At 38.1% G+C, this 20,958-nt stretch overlaps 1 protein-coding gene across 2 annotated transcripts in view; it reads right to left on the reverse strand.

The window, feature by feature from the left end:
- The window catches only part of CDH13 (cadherin 13), a 447,506-nt gene that overhangs the window by 351,257 nt on the left and 75,291 nt on the right, over nt 1-20,958 (reverse strand). For both annotated transcript variants that reach the window (XM_069868789.1, XM_069868788.1), the window contains exon 2: nt 4,932-5,043. In XM_069868789.1, the coding sequence (XP_069724890.1) occupies nt 4,932-5,043 (112 nt within the window). The remainder of the gene's footprint in view (nt 1-4,931; nt 5,044-20,958) is intronic.

Raw genomic sequence — 20,958 nt, forward strand, 5'->3', positions numbered from 1 at the left:
GATACTCACTTCCTCCACCTTGAATTTATAATTACAAAAGGGATTTCACCAGCACATATAGCCTTCTTCCTCAACTCTACAAAAGCTGACTTAGCCCTGAAGCTGTTTTTCAGAGATTAAATAATTAATTCTTTCACATTGTTCAGTCTAGTGTCCTACCTTTTCAAAGACTAGTTTAATTAAATGTATACTTATAAAAATCAATCTATTTTACACTCATTTCCTCCCAAGTCCTGTTAACAAGCTGACATGCACTGTTTGAAAGGCAACTGTCTGACCACCTGGCACTCAGCAAACATATTTTTTCCTGCTTTGTTTTGCTTTAGTCACATTTGAAAGCAGTTTAACAGATGATACATGATGTGATATTGTGTTATGCTTCACATCTGAGATGTTCTGAATTACTTGGTCACAATACACATTTGCAAAACACATGCAGACAACCTTCTCCCCCAGTGTAAGAGTTAGACATCAAACTTTAATTAAAGAGCAATGCCTGAGCTATTTAAGAGCAAAAGGTTATTTTGGTTCAAAGATCCTCCTCACTCTGCCTCCATGAACATGTTGTAAAATTCCCAGTCTCCCACTTTAAAAATTACATCCACAATTTTGTAATCATTTGGCATAACCCCAGATATTTCTTATAATTTTGGTAATGTGAGTTTGACTTCCTATAGCCATTTAACAGGAATTGATAGGATTAAAAGATATCCCTAGTGTCTGATTTCGAATCCTGAGCAACATTTCTGTCTGTATGACACGAGTCTCACATGCCTGGTCTTAATCACGTACCCAGGTGCCAGAACTGAAGCTTTGGTATTCAAGTTCAATACATGCTACATGAACATTAAGATATATTTTGGATTATAAAAAACATTCCACTAGCTGGGTAGAAAAGTTGACAGATGAATTACTGTAGAAAGTGGTACTATGTACCCAACAGAGGAATCGAGTCATTTTTCAACATCTTCTGAAGAATTACTTTTCTTAACATAGTGTGATTTATGTGAAATGAAAGTAATTTTAAGATTTTTGTAGAATTCAAAATGCGTTAGATTTCTTTATTTTGAAAAGCCACAGCTATGTTTCAACATGAATGCACTACAGATACATACACCTGTGCAGGTGTAAAAAAAGTAATTATCTAGCTATTAACCAGAAGTCCAGACAGTTTTCCCTACAAGAAATTGCTAAGCAAAAAATCTTACCTCATATGAACACGTTTATTCACAAGCTACAACTACTACATGTAGTTCCAGTTATATAAAATCTGTAGTATTCAGTATGAATAGTTAACATCAGTGTATAAGCAACATATTAAAACTCCATAAAGGGTTTGGCATATTCAGTATAATGAATTAGCCTGCTATACTGTCTCTGTACAAGCTGCAAAAAGTGAAGCAGAAGGAGATTAATCAAGTGTGCATGGTAACACACGCTGTTTGGATCCAAGTAAAAGAAAGGAACAGTAGTAATACTGATAGCATGAAACAGTCACAGAAAGAGGCCACTTGTACAGTGAAATTTTGTGGTAATGGGTGGTAAGAGCATATGTGATAAATCACAAGTCTCACATGACATTGCCTGAGAAGCAATAGGAAATATTTTGATGCAAGGATGAATGGCACTGTGATCCATGTACACACACGATATAATAGTGCGAATGGTCTCTGATCTTTGAAGAGGCATTATTCGGCTGAACAAAGAAATCATATTGGAAGTTCCAGCTTTGATCAACAACAGAACTGCCTTTAAGCATTAATGATAAACAGACTAATATATTTTCCATCATATGAGTAAATAAAGATTTTCAATATGGTTAAACAGAAAAGCGTTTGTTAAAATCCACAGAATAAAAAAGTGCGCAAATACTGACAGACAAAGCCCTGATCTTAAAGCTGCCCAAGCTCTGAAACTTGCAGTCTTCCAGGTAAGAGACATAAGAGGTCAGCCATTAATTAGCATTCAAACTAAAGCATTTCAAATACGGGTCAAAAACTTCCTCTGTTTTGACATTTAAATCACTGGCAGTGTATTCCCCAGTTTAGTATGCACAACACATCACCTAATGCCTTTAAGTTAATTGCTTCAATATTTCAAGTGCACAGCCCAGGATACAGTTGGCCTTCTGGGCTGCGAGCGCACAGTGCTGGCTCATGTTGAGCTTTTCATCAACCAGCACCCCCAAGTCCTTCTCTGCTAGAGAAGGACTATGCCCCAACCCAGGCATAGGACCTTGCACTTGTCCTTGTTGAACCTCATGAGGTTCGCACAGCCCCACTTCTCCAGCCTGTCCAGGTCCCTCTGAATGACATCCTGTCCTTCCAGTGTGGCAACTACACCATTGAGCTTGGTGTCATCCACAAACTTCCTGATGGTGCACTCGATCTTGCTGTCAATATCATCGACGAAGATATTAAACAGCATCAGTCCCAGTACAGAGCCCTGAGGGACACTACTTGTCATGGATCTCCATCTGGATTTGGAGCCATTGACCACTACTCTTTGAATACGACCATCCAATCAGTTTGTTATCCACCAAGTAGTCCACCCATCAAATCCATCTCTCCAATTTAGAGAGAAGGATGTTGCTGGGGACCCCCTCAAAGGCTTTACAGAAGTCTAGATAGATCACATCTGTTCGTTTACCCAAGTCCACTGCTACAGTTACCCAACATAGAAAGCCACAAAGTTGGTCATACAGGATTTTACGTAAATGTAAAAATATGATTAACATAGACATAGTTAGAAGTAATAAATACATAAGAACCAGCCACAACCTACATTTAATTACAAGGGAGCTGCTAACAATGAAAAGAAAATGATTGTTTCACTGCATTTCAGAAAAGAATTAAGGAGCTCCTTGGCTTAAAGGACTACAAAAGCAATCACTGCTATAGGCCTGTTTTGCATATTCACTCTATTAATTTACATAACAATAGTAAGCCTCATATTGTAATGCAACTGCTAAATTACACCACTGTTGGGTAATGGGTACAAAAAGATGTAAGAGTATGCAAAGTGTATTCAAACAGACAATTAAAAATATCAATTTTATTGACAGCTAAAATGGAGAAACTGTGCAGAGGTTTAACGTTGCTGCATGAAGGACATACTGTTTCTGAGTGACTGAATTAACTAGGATCATGCATCAACAGCCTGCCTTTGTCAAACATTACACATTAAGCCAATTTAGTGTTTGCTTATTAAAATAATTTAATTCTGAAGATTGTTTCTAGGCATTTTGAAGTCTCCTCCTGTTCGCCCTTCTTCCTCACATTAATGATGGCATCTTAATTACTGTGCTAGTTTCACATCAGTGTAATTTACTGGGTCAGCATGGAGCAGACCAGTCAGTTTTGGTTTAACCAACTCAACCTTTAGGCATTCGGGAGGACAAACACAAATCAGTAGGAGATCTGGCCAGCCACACTACAGCCTCAAAATCCAGAAGCAGCCATAGAATACAACAAAGGTTCTTTTCGTTCAATTCAACATTAGCTGTTAGTATTGCTATTTGTTACATAGTTTTTTCAACGTTGCACGCTTATTAAATCTATTATACTTCCCATGTTGTATAAATTTCTACTTTTAAAAGACATCATTCCTGCATGGTTAAACTCTTATTCTAAAAACAAAATTGCTCAAAGAAATTAGAAGCCTGAGATCTCTTTTAAACTGAATATTCATCTCATCTCTGAACAGCATTACTACTCATGATCCACGTTTCCTCTGAAAATGCAACTCAGACTAAGTAGCTTACCAAAACACTTAAGACTGAAAGCGTTATCCTAAAAGTTTGCTCCAATTAAAGGCTGAATGACTTAAACTAGGGAGTCATATCAATAGACACTAGCAATTAATTCTGACATTTCATTTTGAAATATAAGTGTTATTTTAAGAATGAGTGTGCACAGATAATACACCTTCATCCAAACCTGCATAACAGTGATAATATATCAATTTATAATAATAGTATCTGCAAGGAACTGAGATGTGAAATGTGTGCATTTAATAAGTAATATTGCTTTGCATTTCTTAGTTTCACCAAGCTTTCACTATATACCACACTGTAGCATCTAGATATCGTACGTAGATGTCAAGCACTACTGTCTCGTGCTTCATACCCAGAATTTCTTGTTCAACTATAAGCAACCAAGCATGACAAAGAAACTATTAGCAGTATGTACCACATAAGAATGCTGTCATGTTTGGAAGTTATGAAATTTCTGGTGCTTACTGTCTTTAAATCTTCAGAATCATTGACCATTGGATAAGGTGCTATCTTAGTTTGACAGTCCTGAAGTCCTAAAGCCACAGAAATGAATGAACAAGTTGTAACACTTAGGGACTAAAGCATTTGAGTGAACCAGGACTAAAAGATAGTCACATTTCTTTTTATTTAATGTTTTGAATATATGGTGCCAGATTTGATTTTATAATGTGACATGTGGTCATTGCCAACACATATCCCAGTTGTATGCACATGTGACTGATGACTACATTCTCCATCCAGCCTCCTCTGAATTTCATGTAAAGGCTCAGGCACCAGCTTTGAATGAAACTGCTAGGATATAAACTTCTATATCTGAGTTGCAGAGATGAATTAACAGTGAGATGTTAATAGGAAAGCCCCAATTTCCAAGATTATAGGAAAAACTATAAATAAATTCAGAATAAATTTTCTTTTAATAATCATATGATTATAAGTCTTCACGCTATTAGTGTTGTCCTAAATGATTCTATATATTTTGGTTTTTACAGAGTGTTTTACTCTCTGTGATACATGGAAGATGTAGGATTAACACAAGAGAACCCAGGCAGAATCACAGCGATATTAAAAACAAAGAAGTTTTTGATAGATTGCAGGAGTGATATGAACACAAGCAATTCTGATTTTTGTACAATAATAATATATGAAAGTAACATACAGTTCAGGACTGGCTGTTCCTCTGTGAATTCAAATGGCTGCTCAATATAAAAAACCTTCTGCTGGAATCCAGGGACACATTCTAAATCTTCTGCACGTGCAAGCAGCAGAACCTGAGGAAAAAGGGGAAACACTTTTAACATCCACTCCTTCATCTATCACAATGGCTTCAGTGGATCATACCAGCTTTAGGCTCTGTGCTCATAAAACAAAATACCCATCACATCACACTTCCCCTTCAAATCCTGGTAGACAAATATTTTATTTAAAGGTTTCTGGGTTTATATATGTGGGCTGGCATAGAAATTACAAAATAGTGGCTTTCAAGGTTCGGTTCAGATTATCAAACGTAATATTTCTCCTAAAATCACTGATGACTACAGCTAAGTTTAAATATATGCTTAAAATAAGCAGTAAATTGATAAATTACAGTTTGCAAACCGAGTTTCACAAAGTTGATCACTGAATTACAGAAGAAATCCTTTATTGAAGGGCGAAGTTTCAGATCACAGATGTGTCCTTTATAAAAGAACTTTGCTAACTAATGTAAACTGTCAACTTGATTTTTCTCTTCCTCTCTGGGCCACAGTTTTTCCATTTTCTGTGTAGTCAAAAGCTTGTTTACACCAAGGGAAGAGTGAAAGTAAAATGTGTGCATCATAGTGGAGGTGGATCTGAAGGTTAAAAGTTGAGTACAGTTCATGTCACTGTCCATGCATGGTCAAAGTTCCCCAATACCATAGGAACACCTTAGCAAAGCAGGAAGCTCAGAAGCAAAATAAAATTGTTTGGAAAGAGATACAATGCTAATCTCAGTCTCTGAAGCTTTGTGTTCTACCCCTAAATAGAAACAACAATATGAAAGTCTATTCCAACCAGCAAATGAGACCATAGGAATAAGAACGTCCGAGAAACAGACAGCAAGTACAAATTACTAAAATGTTTAAAAGGTTAGAGAGAGGCAAAAGGAGACAAGTTCAAATGTAGGAAAAGCTAAATCTGTATTTTTCAACCTACACACGTACAACCGCATTTTCAAAACTGCATTTCCCACTTAACTAACACTCAATCTATTCACTAAACCAGAGCAGTAAGTTATCTGCTCCGTCACCTCACACACTTAACATTCACTATAAGTTTTATGTGACCACATTTATAAACAAGCACAGCAATGCCCCACCTGCCCTGCATCAGTTCTTATTGAAACCAACTTCTAGATCATTTGTTTCATGTCACTGACATTTGCTATAAAAGCTTGGCTAGAAGTGCTAACAGACTCTGAGAAACAGCCAGACTATTTCATGACAATTAAGCTGGCAGTATTCAAATGTAGCAGATGGACACCTTTGCCTCCCATCCTGACCTGCTATATGTTTGTCCCTTTAAAGGATTAACCAAAAAAGAATAGAAAGTCTTAAAGTAATGCACCAAGCAAGGCACAATACCCTTGACTACTATGCACTTCTATATATCAAAATAACTCCTGCCTTTCTTACAAAGGCTAAATACACAGTCCCTAACCCCTCATGCAATTATTGACATTGATATATTGAATTTATTGAAGATTCTGAACTCTATAGAGGTGGAGAATTGGACATAACCCCTTCTACCTTCTTGTATGAGACATCTGCATATGTGAGCTGACATATTCAGAACCTGCCCTCAAAATTTTCTAAAATCTGATCACTGTTTAAAAAAAAATAGCCTGAAATGCATTTAAATGGTCATATGCTCAGAAAGAAACAAGCATTTTCTATACACATTTTCTGTATGCCCAGGTGCATTTTTAAAGTACCTTTCTGACTCATACTGTTACTGAATGAATATGCATAAAAAATGCAGTCACAGCAGAAAACATTCTACCAATCTCAAGACGCAAGCAACAACTGAAGTTATATAACAAGTCCACATCAGGAAAAACAGCCCAAGCAATATACACCAAAATTTAACTACAAACAACTCTCTTCCTAAAGGAGTAACACAGCAAGTAAGAGACAAATCATATTCTTATCTCCCAGCTACTGGCATCTGAAAGTTGAAACTCTTGTCTTACAGAGCTATAAATAAAAAGCCTGCTTTGGACATCATTTATGTTAGTACTTAGAGAAGGGAATATGTCTACTTTATCAGATTTCTGACAGCATAAGTTGACTTTGAAATCTGAGCAATCTAAATAGGTCATGAGTTAAATTCTGTAAGCCTGGTACAGAAGACTCACATAATACAGATGTAGCAAATAGAAAATGACCTTTACTCCCTCTGAAATAATTACAAGACTCGGGCTCAGCCGTGCTGTGAAATGGAACATTTTATTCTACTTGTGCAATTCCAGGCACTTTCTTTTTCTCAAGACATCAGACAAGATGTTAAATTTGTCACCACACAGTTTTTAATTAATTATCTTTTAAAAGCCCAATTATTCTTTTAATTTATTTTTCTCATGAAGAAGCTTCTTCTGTTAAACTAAATGTCTATCTCATTAAAATAATTTCTGTTGAGGTTCTTCACTTTGATGAGAAAAAGTCTTTAAAAATACCTTGAAAAAATAAGCCATATAAGCATATGTAGAAGGCAAAAAGAATATTATTCAAAGTAGAATACATTCTGAATTTAAGCACCATGAGGATTTCAATTTTTTAATATACATAATAAAAGGTTTTAAGGGCTGGTAGCTGCCTAAAAGCTTCAACTAAATACACTGAAAATAATATTTAAATGTTATATTTAGAATTCAGAATATATACATATTGTTCATATATCTAATCAAGTAAGTACTGGGCTATTAGCGCAAAAGGATCCTTAACTCACTCCTACAAGAAGACTCAATCCTGAAAGAATATGACAATTATGCAGCAAATAGTTGCTCATGAAAACCCGAAGGGGTCTAAGTTTGAAAAGAAAATTGGGGAGTCATGACTACTCAGATCTACAGATCCTATATTCACTAACAAGCAAAATCTAATTTTTCCATAACCTACTGCTTTTCAGAAACAGACTGAGTGAAGACTCATTTTTCATATCCTGATAATTTTTCTTTCTGAATTTATTGCCAGTCACTATACCAAAGTGTCACTAGTTCAGATAACTTGTGTGCAACTTTGATCACTGGGCTAGAACTGTACTTCTGATGCTTCAAGCCTATGAAACACCTTTGTTTTTCATTAATAAAACAGCACACACATACTGGTGACCTTGAATGACCTCAACATTTACACTGAAAACTACTCACATAGAATATAGATTGAAGAGCAAAAGAGGATAGCAGTTTTATACCATACTGCAGAGGAAATTAATAAAACCCCTAACAAAGATGATCAGAGGGCTGGAGCACTTCCCACAGGAAGACAGGTTGAGAGAATTGGGGTTGTTCAGCCTGAAGAAGAGCAGTTCCAAGGGACCTTATAACGGCCTTCCAGTACCTAAAGGGGGCTACAAGAAAACTGGAGAGGAACTGTTCACAAAGGTTTGTTGTAACAGGACTAGAGGCAATGGGAATAAACTGGAGAGAGGCAGATTTAGGACTAAACATAAGAAAGAATTTCTTCACCATGAGGGTGGTGAGGCCCTGGCCCAGCTTGCCAAGGGCAGCTGTGGCTGCCCCATCCCTGGAGGTGTTCAAGGCCAGGTCAGATGGACCTCGGGCAGCCTGATCCAGTGGGAGGTGTCCCTGCCCATGGCAGGGGGGTTGAAACTAGATGATCTTTAAGGTCCCTTCTGTCCCAAACTATTCTATGATTCTACGATTACCACATCTCAAAATCCAGGGGTTTTCTACCTCTTCTGTTGACGACTGAAAGTTTGGTTCTGAAATTACCTTCCACAGAATTTCAACTTCTTTACATGGTTTTGATTTACTCAGTTTCATCACATGAAGCAACGGTTTGGTTGGCTGTATAGTGACCCTGGAAATTAATTTTCTCACCTTTTACTGCAAATACTCCCATATTTCCATTACCCCTACCTGTACAAGATGAACTTTGTAATCACAAAAATACAAGCATTCTTGTGGTGTGAAATTCATCCTTGTGTAAGTCTTTCTTTAAATAGGAAGGTATAAGCAACACGTGTGAAAATCATCGGCCTAGACAAGAATTTTACACACAATAAATGCAAAAAAACCCTTCATTTCACAGGGCAGTATTCTACCTTCGACTTCAAGAGAGTAATCTGATATGCAAATACACCAGCATAAAATTTCACAAAATAATAGCTAAAATAGAGATAACACAAATTTTTAATAGTACAAATAATCCCAGAAGTCAAAAAATTGGGAGACATCTTCCTAAGGAATGAGGTTTGGGGTTTGTTTGTGGTTTTTTTGTTTGGAGTTTTTGTTGAGGTTTCTTTGGAATTACAGTTTTGGAGTTCCTGTGACTCATTTACTTCAAAGGAAGTATTGAAAATTTTTGTTTCTGAGCTTTTCTCTACAAGTACGAAAACTAGAAACTTTCATTTTGCATATGAAATCTTCATATTTTCATATAAAATACCGTGATCCTAAAAGCTGAAAACCAAGAAGGAAAAAAGTAAGCAGAATGAAAAGAACTGCCAACACTGAATGAAACTGCACATGACATAATATTTTTATCATGCAGATCAAGACCTTAGAATCTTAAAACCCTTTCCATCTTCAGGTGCTGCAATACTAGGCCCACAAAAATGCATAGAGAGCAAGCCATCAGAAAAAAAAAACCCAAGCAATAAGGAGCATACAGTCGAGTGATTTGCAGAGAGATGATGAGATCCTGCCTTCACTGAAGTCAGTAATAAGCATTCATTGATTTTAGTATTTTTTTTTTACAAAGATTTAAATGAGTTATTTAAATGAAATTAACAGAGGGATACTTAAAACAGAAGAGCACTGCTTTAAGTAAGGTTCTGATTCTGCATTATGCAGACTCCAATTAGAGTGTCAGTAGGTCCCAAGGCAATTGTTTCATCAAATCACATAGAGACTGGACATGGAGTTTTCCTTGTCTTCTGTATTTTTTAACATCAATTGGAACAGAAAAAAAAACCTCAAAAGCCTGAATAACTTATCTTCTGATTGGCATAATTAACAAAGGTATTTTAATATTGCATAAAGGTATGTTGAATTATTTATCTCTAAAAGTGACTAAATTAAATAAAACAAAGTTGTTATGCATTAATTTGCTTTTTAGAGCACTACAATTTGGGAATTTTCTATTCAATATTTTCATTTTGGAGGGAAAATGGGTTTAGGCTTCAACCTCTCTTCTTTTTATCAGGAGACGGGTTCAGAAAGTGTACTCACAATATCTACAGCTCTACCTTGGAATCTTATAGTGAATTCGAGTCATTTTTGTAAGAAATGCTATTAAGATTTGGCACCAAGATTCTTCAAGGATGATAAATATTCTTTTAAAGGGCCTACATATCCATTTACCACATAGCTCTGTCCTAAAACTGAAAGTCACACTTGGAATAGTGAAGGGTGGGCTATGAAAATGCAAATTAGAATGATTTTATTGGCTCAAATATATCCAGTTCTCCTGTCACTAAGGAGTGTGACTGCAGTAGGCATCCATTAACTGGAAAAAAAATATGACAAACTCTTTTGTGAGACTATCTAGCACAGAAACTTTCTTTTTATGAGCACTTTCCTTGCGAATGTGTGTTTATTAAAAGTATTTTACCACATATTGAGTAAAAAAGTGTGCATCTTCCATGACACTGGAAATCTTCCTAAGTTATTTAAGAAGCACTTTGCCAGCACTAGTGTCTGAACAGCCAGTTAGTTTCCTTCTGAAATTCAGGATCTCTGGAAGAAGGCCTATCAGTTTGTTCAGATATGAAGCCAGGATCTGTTTAGAGCCAAACGTGACTCCAGAGGCCAGACTGTTTGGAGTCAAGAAGGATATTATGAGAAGTGTACTAGAAAGTATGGGACTGATTTCACTGCACCCTTGCTTGAAGTATTGTGACAATTCACCTCTCCTCAGGTATTGACCTACTTGGAAACCAATCATTTTTTTTCTGCTCTTCTTCCAGTCACATCTGCTCCCTGAATCAAGTCATCAAGTAGCTCTGCAAAAGCCAGTGCACATGTAATTGTGTGACTGCATTTAATCTGGTTAAGCTGACATGAAACTGCACACTAAAACACCTAGAACAGAAAACCCTATCATCTCATGATCACTTTGTCCTAGGCATCCACCTACTGCCACATCCCCAACAAGGCCTTCTCTGTTCACAAACAACAGGTCCAGGAGGGCACCCTGCCTTGTTGGTTCATTCACCAGCTGTGCAAGGAAGTTGTCTTCCACGCACTCCAGGAACCTCCTAGACTGCTTCCTTTCTGCTCTATTGTACTTCCAGCAGATATCAGGAAGATTGAAATCTCCCACAAGAACGAGAGGCATTGATCTAGAGATTAACCCCAGCTGTTTATAGAAGAGCTCATCAGCTGCTTCTCCTTGGCTGGGTGGTCTGTAACAGACTCCCATCACAAAATCTACCTTCTTATGGGCTCCTCTGATTTTAACCCACAGGCACTCAACCTCCTCATCACCACAATACATCTCAACCGTGTCCCTTACAAAGAGGGCTACCCTGCCTCCTCTCCTACCCTTCCTATCCCGCCTGAAGAGTTTGTACCCCACCATAGCTGCACTCCAGTTATATGAGTCGTCCCACCACGTTTCTGTGATGGCAATGACATCATAGGCCCCTTGTCCTACGACAGCTTCCAGCTCTTTCTTCTTATTCCCCATGCTGCGTGCATTGGTGTAAATGAATTTCAGCTGAGCTGCCGAGCCTTCAGCCCTCTTAGAGGGAACAGAGTTCATTCCCAATTGCCTGGTAACTGGAGTAGCTAGCTCCAGAGTGCCTGTATCTCCCTTAGCACCCTCAGGTATGTTCTCCCCCACTTTCTGTGTGGTGAGGTACTGGTGGTCCACACCAGCACACCCTCTCCCAGTCACCACTGCCCCACTTCCAGGCTCGTTCCTGTCTAGCCTGGGTTCAACCCCCTCCCACTTCACATCTAGTTTAAAGCTCAATTTATGAGCTTGGCTAGGTTTTTAGCAAGGGCTTTAGTCCCCCTAGGAGACACGTGTCCCATCCTTAGCAAGAAAGCCTGGGGGTGCATGAACCACCCCACGATCAAAGAAGCCAAAGCCCCTCTCCTCGCACCAGGCTCGGAGCCAGACATTAATCGAATTCTTCTTCCTGACTTCCCACTCCTCTCTATTTAGCCTTGGGATGGAGCAGAATACTATTTGTGCCCCAGAGCCCTCCATTATTTTCCCAATGGCCCTGAAGTCATTCTTGATGGTGTTGGCCTTTTTGTTTACTAGATCATTGTTACCAGTTTGGACTATCAGAGGATAGTAGTCTGTCTCGTGGACCAGGGAAGGAAGTTTTCTAGCTACCTCCTTCACTGATGCCCCCAGTAAGCAGCAGACCTCTCTGTGGAGTGGGTCCGGTCTGCAAATGGGTCCCTCCATTCCTTTTAAGAGGGAGTCCCCTATAACAATCACCCTCCTCTGCTTCTTAATGGAGGATGTTTTTATCTTTTTCTGAGGATGGTGTGGCCTAGGGAAGGATTCGAGGCTGTGGGAGCCATCATCCTCATCCTCAGGGTTGGATTCCACCTGCAGCACCTGGTACTTGTTCACCAGGGGGATCTTGGGTTTTGGTGTCTGGGTGAGGGGAGCAGGTTTCTTTCATCTGGCAGGAACTTGCTGCCATTCCCCATCTCTTGTAACCCCAACCTCACAGTTTGCAGGTGGATGGTGTTTGGACACACCAGCTCCAGCAGCCACTGAGTTAGTGAGAGGGCCCTGCTCCACTGGTCAATCTCCCTCTCACACTCCCTGATGGTCCTCAGCCTCTTTACTTCCTCCCTTAACTCCTCTACCATGTGAAGGAGTTCCCCCACTCGAACGCAGCTTTCACAAGTGGGGTCAGTACCAGAGGCACGAGCCGGTGTGGGAGGGGGGCACTGCCTGCAGCCCAGAGGCTGGGGAGCTGCTGCACCCACTGTGGCTCCGTCTGGGTGGCAGCATCCACCCTGCCTGCTGCAGCACACGGAGCAGCTTTAATCTTCTGCCGGGTGGCCACCATGGTCCTCGGTGTCTTCTGTCTAGTCTCTAGGTCCTCGCTGCGCCCTGCCCGCTCAAACCGCCCCGCACCTCTTTGCGGTGCTTCCCGGGGACTGTTTAAATCCCCCGCGGTGGCCGCCGGGACCGCCCCCTCCCGTCAGGCCCCGCGGGACCGGCCTGTGGGGCCGGCAGGAGCCCCGCCCCCGCTTGGGATTTTCTGGGATTTTCCCGGCTCAGGGAAGCTCCCACCGCCTCAAAAAGTCCTGAACTCACCACAGAACTCACCGTCCTGCTGCCGGGGGCTGCCGAAGAAGCCAAGTCATTTGTTCTTGTACAAATGTTGTCTCATAACTTAATTAACCTTTCTCCTCCGTAACTCTTCAATTTCTTAAGCTGGACAAACCAAGCTTTTTAAGCCTTCTCCTATATGGAAATGTTTCTTTGATCATCTCAGTAACCTTTCACTGTGCCTGTTTAAGTTTGCACATGTACAAAATACACAAAACATTCCAGATAAGTGATCTCTACAGTCTGCTAAGCAACTTTTCCTTAAGCCTGATTACGTTGCCTAATTCTTCCTAAAAATTCCACCTTTCCATTTTAAGGTCTTATCATTCTTATGTATCACAATCATTCTAAAATTCACTAACACACAAAGAGCAGAAAAATTTGACATCGGCAAAGATTCTGCTACAACAATGTTAAGCAGCTTTTGCAAACAAAGTCAGGATTAATCTTTATGAAATACAAACACAGATGCAAACCCTCATGGATTGCTGAATCTCGCTATGCCCTTTCTGACCATATGGGCACCAACTCCGCTGACAAGTGGCTGTCATCTTACAGCGCAGACCCCAGGTTTAACCCTTCCTCTGAATGGAGCTCATTAGCCAAGACTCAGGTTGCTGATAGATGGTGGCTTCCAGACTCAAGATGCTTTGCGCTTGTACGGCTCAGAGAGCAGGATCAATTTTCAGTTTCATTTATGAGACTCATCTGAATCAGATTTTTGTAATCTGGGCAATAACTATCGTCCTGGTTGATTAAGTTTTTTAACAATTAATAATAGAGGCCAAACCATGTTTCTTGTGCTCAAAATAAGCAATATTCTAAATGACTCAACTATTTAACAAGAAAATACCTACCACCCATCATGATTAATTCCTGAGATGAATGGAAGGGTTGGGCTCCAAGCTTATTTTTTGTAGGCATTATGAAAAAAGTGATCATATTTTGCTGAAACTCATACACTACTGGAACGAGATTACAACTGGTTAGCCTGTTTAGAGAAGCCACATAACAAATTCATTTTATAGGGCACAGAATAATGCAAGTGAACCCTTCCATAGCGCTCCTGTACTACTTAAAGAGTCATAAAGAAGAAACATTGGAAGTCAGAGTTCTGATCTGGTTATACTGCAAGGTACGCAATTGCTGAACTAAACAGCCTTACAACAATAACCTGTTCAAAGATCTGCTTAAACCAAATATTTCAGTTATCACCTAAATGAACTAAATAGATTAATCCTATTGTCCAGCAGTAAACTTCATGAAACACTTAGATGAATGAAAATATGGAGGTCTATTTGTAAACAAAAACTTAAGAATTGTTTAAATATATTTAAAACATTTCACATGCAGTTGCGTGGGGCAAAGTCATCCCAGGCAGGAAAACACTGGTGTGGTAAAAGCCATTAGAGAAAAAATTAAAATCATATTTCTTAGAGCAGATAGTGGGTTTTGGATAGGATGGCTGGAAACTATAAGGAATGTGATATATGTTTAATTTTCCAGCGGTCTGATCATTATCAAAAAAGGTGCAACCTTCCATCCGTTGTTTTCCTTAGACTCCTCACAGTAATAGTATAAAGTAATTATTACTGCAGCACAAAACTGAACTTAATGTAACACTGAACATCTGTCTTTTGCACTGGTAAGCGAAAACCAAAAATTAGCTTGCTAAAACAATATTTTAAAAAATAGCACAGTTCTAAGTATTAAACACACACACTGCTGTCACCTTGAAACATTAGAAAAACAGGAAACAACCCACAGAACTCAAAATTACAAGGAAAAAAGAAAGCATCTCCAGCTTCAAGAAAACATTTGTGGAATATTTTGTGACCTTCGCCTACAGTCACAAATGCAAAATTTTTAAAAATGAGTACTTTCAAGTAAATACCCATATTCAAGCAAAGGTACTGAACAAAAACAATCCTAACATCCAAAAACTTATAATAAAAATTGATAAGTCGTTACAAGGCAAGAAGCCTAATGCAAACCCATCTAGCAATTTTGATAGGCTTTTACGTAGCTTCAGGAGGAGGACAATATATTCTGTAGAACAAGACTCAGAGAATTATTTTTTGCGCAAAGTTAGCTCCACATCACATGGTTATCTTTTTTTTTTCCACTACAAATCATTCTGAGCCATAGTAGCATGATAGTATTAAAATAAATAGTTCCAAAGACTGGCTTCCTGCTGATTTCTGTTTAAAAAACACAAGATCATGGGTGGATTCTGTTTCAGAAAGGACAGGACATGTTAATTATCTCAATCTTTCTTTCAGTGGGGATGTCAATATATTCTGTATCTACTCATCAACTTCTCATTTTCATGAAACTCCTTTGAACTTGACACTTAACAACTCAGCCTATGAACCTACTGTAGCTGAAACTGCTCAGCAGTTTCAAGTGTTACAAGAGGGAATCATAAAAAAAAATAGTCAAGCAATAAGACAATAAGGTTTATACAGTCTTAGAAAACTATCACGTAGGTGATACACAGTGGCATAGAGCACACTATTTGTGCTCATCCTGTTTAGCTGATTGGTAAAGCTTAGGGACATGAATAATTTCAGCATATAAAATAAATCTAAGAAATCTTCTAGCTAACTAAGAGAACTAGGTATTTAAAGTATAGTTGCATTATGCACATAACACATCTTTAGGGGACGGAACTAAGTTTAGAAGTCAGCAGAACATGAAAGAAAATACAAACAGGAAAATGCTCACCTGCATGCTAACTTTTGCCTGTAAGGCAGAGGAAAGCCTTAAAAGATCGTGTAGTGAATAAATAGTTCATCATCAATAAAGTAAAGACAGGGGGTGTGGTGTTGGAATTTAAGCCTTCATTAGCTGTACAAACTGAGGTCGTTGGAATTGCAGTAAGTTGTCCTAGACAATATACCACACTTACACATAATGCCTATTCGGTCTTTATCTCACAATCCATGATAAATTCCATGAAGGAAAATAGAAGTAGATTACCTGTTACTTGGCAGCTCAACCTTCTTAAGAGGCATGCTTCTATAGATCATAGATTAAACCATTAAGCTGAGCTACATAATTAAACTGCAGTAAATTCATGTAAAATAAAAAGCCGTTTCACACTGCTCTTCCCCTTCACCCCACGTACACCTGTCAAAGTAAAGTATTGCTAGCCCTAGTTAACTTCTCACAGAATGTGATCAGCCAGAGTTACCAGTTTTATTAGAAAAACAATAACTGATCAACTTGGAAGTAACTACAACCAGGGAAGAAAGATACTTGAATGAAAAGAAAGAAATGATATATGCAATCTATGTGTGATTCTATATTGCACATATATATTTAAGTATATGTGCATTTTTAAATTGTTTTAACAGAGATTAATTTATGCAAAGGATTTATAGCATAATTTAACATTTCAGCCTAGAATGAAAGTCCAAAACTGATTATTGAAGTTATTTATAAGCTTTTGTACTTTCTTGTTCAATGACAGTTTTCAAGGGATTTTATTATTCTTTTACTGAAGAACATTAATTGTACCTTATTACTTGTAGGACAGTTACCATACATATATTTTAATTAATTTAATTGATATCATCCAAGATGTTGTATCACTGCTCATTTTACCTGTTAAAGGCTTGCACGTTTATTTACAATAGGCAGTAATTTTCAAGTTCCTAGAGTAATTCAGAAATAAATAAATAAATACAATGATGGTTGGAGGGCTGGAGCACCTTCTGCTATGAGGACAGGCTGAGAGAGTTGGTGTTGTTCAGCCTGGAGAAGAGAAAGCTCCAAGGAGACCTTACAGCAGCCTTCCAGTACCATAAATGGGCCTCAAGGAAGGCTGGGGTGAGAATTTTTACAAGGGTCTGGAGTGATAGGGTGAGGAGGGATGGCTTTAAATTGAAAAGGGAAAGGTTTAGACCAGATACTAGGAAAAAATTCTTCACAATGAGGATGATGAGGCACTGAAATAGGTTGCCCAGGGAAGCTGTGGATGCCACCTCCCTGGAGATGTTCAAGGCCAGGTTGGATGGGGCTCTGAACAACTCTCTCCAGTGGGAGGTGTCCCTGCCCATGGTGGGGGCATTGGAACTAGATGACCTTCAAGGTCCCTTCCAACCCAAACCATTCTATGATTTTATGACACTATGAAATAGAAAATGATGAAAAAAAAACCCCAAAACACTCAGGTCTTTTTAGTTGTGCCAGCAGCTACTTGAGGAGTATTTTAAATTGCTAGAACACTGTCAAAAATCTAAAAGAACTTGTACTTACTCTTCTGAGCTTAAAAAAAGTGCACCCTAGAGGAAATACAGCAAGTAGTTGAACATTTTTGAGCACATCACAATAAAGAAAAATCTCTAAAGCTTACAGGCTCCCTTGTGTTAACAGTGACATTACAACAAGAATGACCTTTCCAAAGAAATAAAACCTATTAATGCCAGGAACAAGATAACTATTAAAGATCAACACTTAGTAGCCAAAGCAGGGGGGAAAAGAAGTCTGATAAATTCATGAGAACATAAATAATATGAAACCAAGACCTTGGTCTGTAACCCTCTCTTATAATTGCTTGCCATTTAAAAGCTGAATGAAAGCTTTTTTTGTAAAGGATAAAGCTATTGACACCACACATGGTAAGAAGTCAAAGAAAACCTGAACATTTTGAGAATGCAATCTCATAAGTGCTGAAGTAACACCCTATTGAATATCTACTTATTTCTGTACAGTAGACCTTTCAGCCATGAAGGAATGATGCTGCTGAGAAACATCGCAAGGTGACTGTCAAATATTTGAGGGCTCTTTTTGGTTCATTGTGGAAACAACTATCACAGAAAATGCTGGACAAGTTATCCATATGCAAAACTTTTTTTTTCTCCTTAGGTGAAGAGACAGCTGCCTATCCTGAGGCAATAAGGACACACTAATGGTTGCATCCCACAAACTCATTCAGGAAACCTCTACAATAAAGTGATGTTTGCTTTTGAAATCAGTAGTTTAATTCAAGTTAGGTTTCTGTGGAGGTTAGGAAACTCTGTAAGTTACTGTAGCCTCCCCAGTTAACATTTTAGACAGCACTTTCAGTACACTTATTAGTTTGATAATTATCTGTCACCTATTTACATGAGATTCAACAGGCAACTGACACAAACAAATATATAACATGTGAGAGATTGCAACCTGTATCAAAACCTAAACATAAATATTATCACTAAAGTAAAGCTGTTTGATTTGTACCTTAAAAAAGAAATCTTATTCAACTGCTTCAATTTTTTTGTAGGTACTTTTATTTGAAAATTATTGGGGTTCTGATCATGCCCAGCATTGAATGATTTTAAGTTATTTAAATGCCTTTTTTTAATCAGTGCTTCGTGTTTGGGACTGAATTCTTGGAGGCCACAGTACATTATGAGGCAGTTTAAATTATACAAGAATTTTATCTTTTACACAATCTTTCATCTAAATTAGAATCAGTTTGCAAGAGTGAAAGCATAAAACATTACACTTCAAAATAAATCAGCATAACGCAAAATTCTTTTTTAGATCTTGTAGGAAACCCTTTTTCCATAATTGAATTTCCATGTCTTACTACATACGAGGAAACATGAGCATTTCAGAAGCTACATGCTTCTGCTTCTGTAAATTGAAATAAATAATTTCAAAGGAGAAGAACAAAGTCTAAAAAGTTTTCCGAGTCCAGGAAAAATGAGAAGTATTTATTCCCACAGTATAATATATTATATATCAAACTTTATGCCAAGCAAGCATTCAAGCCCTCTGTAGCATGGATACAGTGTCCTCAGTAGCTGCTGCTTCAAGTCTACTGTAAATACAAAGCATATAAAGCAAGAAATGCAGGCTGGACTTCAAGGACTTCATTCCTGATTTAACAGGCCTGATACACAATTTTTTTTTTTTTAAATAAAAATTAATGCGTTTATCATTCTCAATAGTCAAGAGAAAGGACTGTTCTCAAGCATTTCCATGTGAAAGGAGAGGGAATTAAGGTGTGACATTTGGAAACAGCACTGGAGACATACAAATGGAGAACTGAGAAATACAGCTGACAGGCCACATTATTAGTGAATCTTCCAATTTATTCTTGCCTGGTACCCTTCATTTAATACTCCGCCTTGTGTGCATGCTTACATTCACGACCAAACAAAAAAAATCAGTGCTAGTATTTTTGTACTTTCCACTAAGATATTCCATAAACATAAACACAATCTAAATGCTGCTTTAAAATGGGACACACACCCTGGAAAGAAAAAAAATTGTGATTAATTTTTCCAAAAAGCTTGCCTTCATATTTCACCTTTTGCTTTATAACACAAATGGCATAGAAAAACTAGGATAATTTCCCACCAAGAAAAACAACCCCAGTGTTTCTCTGCACATTCATTTGAAAAACTAGCAGCAAGTCCTTCAAGATATTGGCATGCCTTTATAATCATAGGCTTTTAATTCTGTCTCTCCATTTCAATTAGTAAGTACACACCAACATCCTGAATTACACTCCGTAGAGCTGCCCTTTATCCTGTTAATCACGTTCACTGCAGCTATTCCCTAGGCTGAGGTTTCAGAGTTCCCAGCTTCTGTAAAGCCTCCGTATTACATCTTTTGATTCTGAAACAGGAATACTAACATATCTTATCATTCAAAAACATGTGTCCTGTTTTCAGGAAGAACACTGTTTTCCTCTCTCCCAATAGCCAGCTGCTGTGCTCCATGTACGGAATTAAGTTGCAAAGCATTGCTAAACTCAACTGAAATATTTTGCTTAAGTTAAACCTCATATTATAGTAATTAAAGAGGCTGTCAGAAGCCATAATTAGACAAAGAGTCCAACAAATATTAATCAGTGAGGTAATATTCCATTATTAAGGAGCAGCTATTCACAGTAGGAGTTTCTCTTGTGAGAAACAAGATTAGGAACTGAGCCAAAAGCAAACTAGAAGGCACAGCAAATTGGGTTATTTGGTGCCTCATTTTAATTATGAATTCTTTCACCTATATTTTACTTATTTTTAATTGCCATTTCAGTGGAGGAGGTGTAAACTTCCTAGGTGTAAACATCCTGCAATCCTAGATCTGTTGATTAGTCCTGGTGTTCCCAGTCACTGTGATAAGGACATCCCTTCCTTTATACTAATCCAAGCCAAGAGACAAACTCAGATTGTACACCACAGGCAAACCACTTAACCTCCCTATGTTGCCCATCTGTAAATGCAAACAATACAATTACCATACATAGCAGGGAGGCTCTGTGATTTACTTAAGTGTTTTGAAGAGATTTAAAACCTTGAGTAAGAAGTACTGTGTAAACGTTGACAAATATTGCCTTTTTGAGGCCCTATGAGTAACCATTTTGAGCATACAAGAAATAGGATCACAGCAGAAGCACTGGAGTTTCCAAAATGCTAGGCCTGTTGTAGCTTCTAATTTTCTTTTTACACCCTCTTTCTGGTTATCAGTTAAAAATTAATGATAGCAGCCAAATTATAAGCCTTCTTTCTGGAGATCAGTTTTAGAACTTTCCTCCTTTAAGTCTGTTTCTCTGCTGTGGGGAAAAATACTGAGAGGCTCAGAATAGAATCTAATAAGAAATACTGTCAGAGGTTTAATGTAAAATATTGCTAATTTTTAGTAAAAAATTATTTCTAAGTTACTAAATTAAATACAGAT

This window comes from Phaenicophaeus curvirostris, chromosome 14 (genome assembly GCF_032191515.1).
Source record: "Phaenicophaeus curvirostris isolate KB17595 chromosome 14, BPBGC_Pcur_1.0, whole genome shotgun sequence".
NCBI classification, from domain to species: Eukaryota; Metazoa; Chordata; class Aves; order Cuculiformes; family Cuculidae; genus Phaenicophaeus; species Phaenicophaeus curvirostris.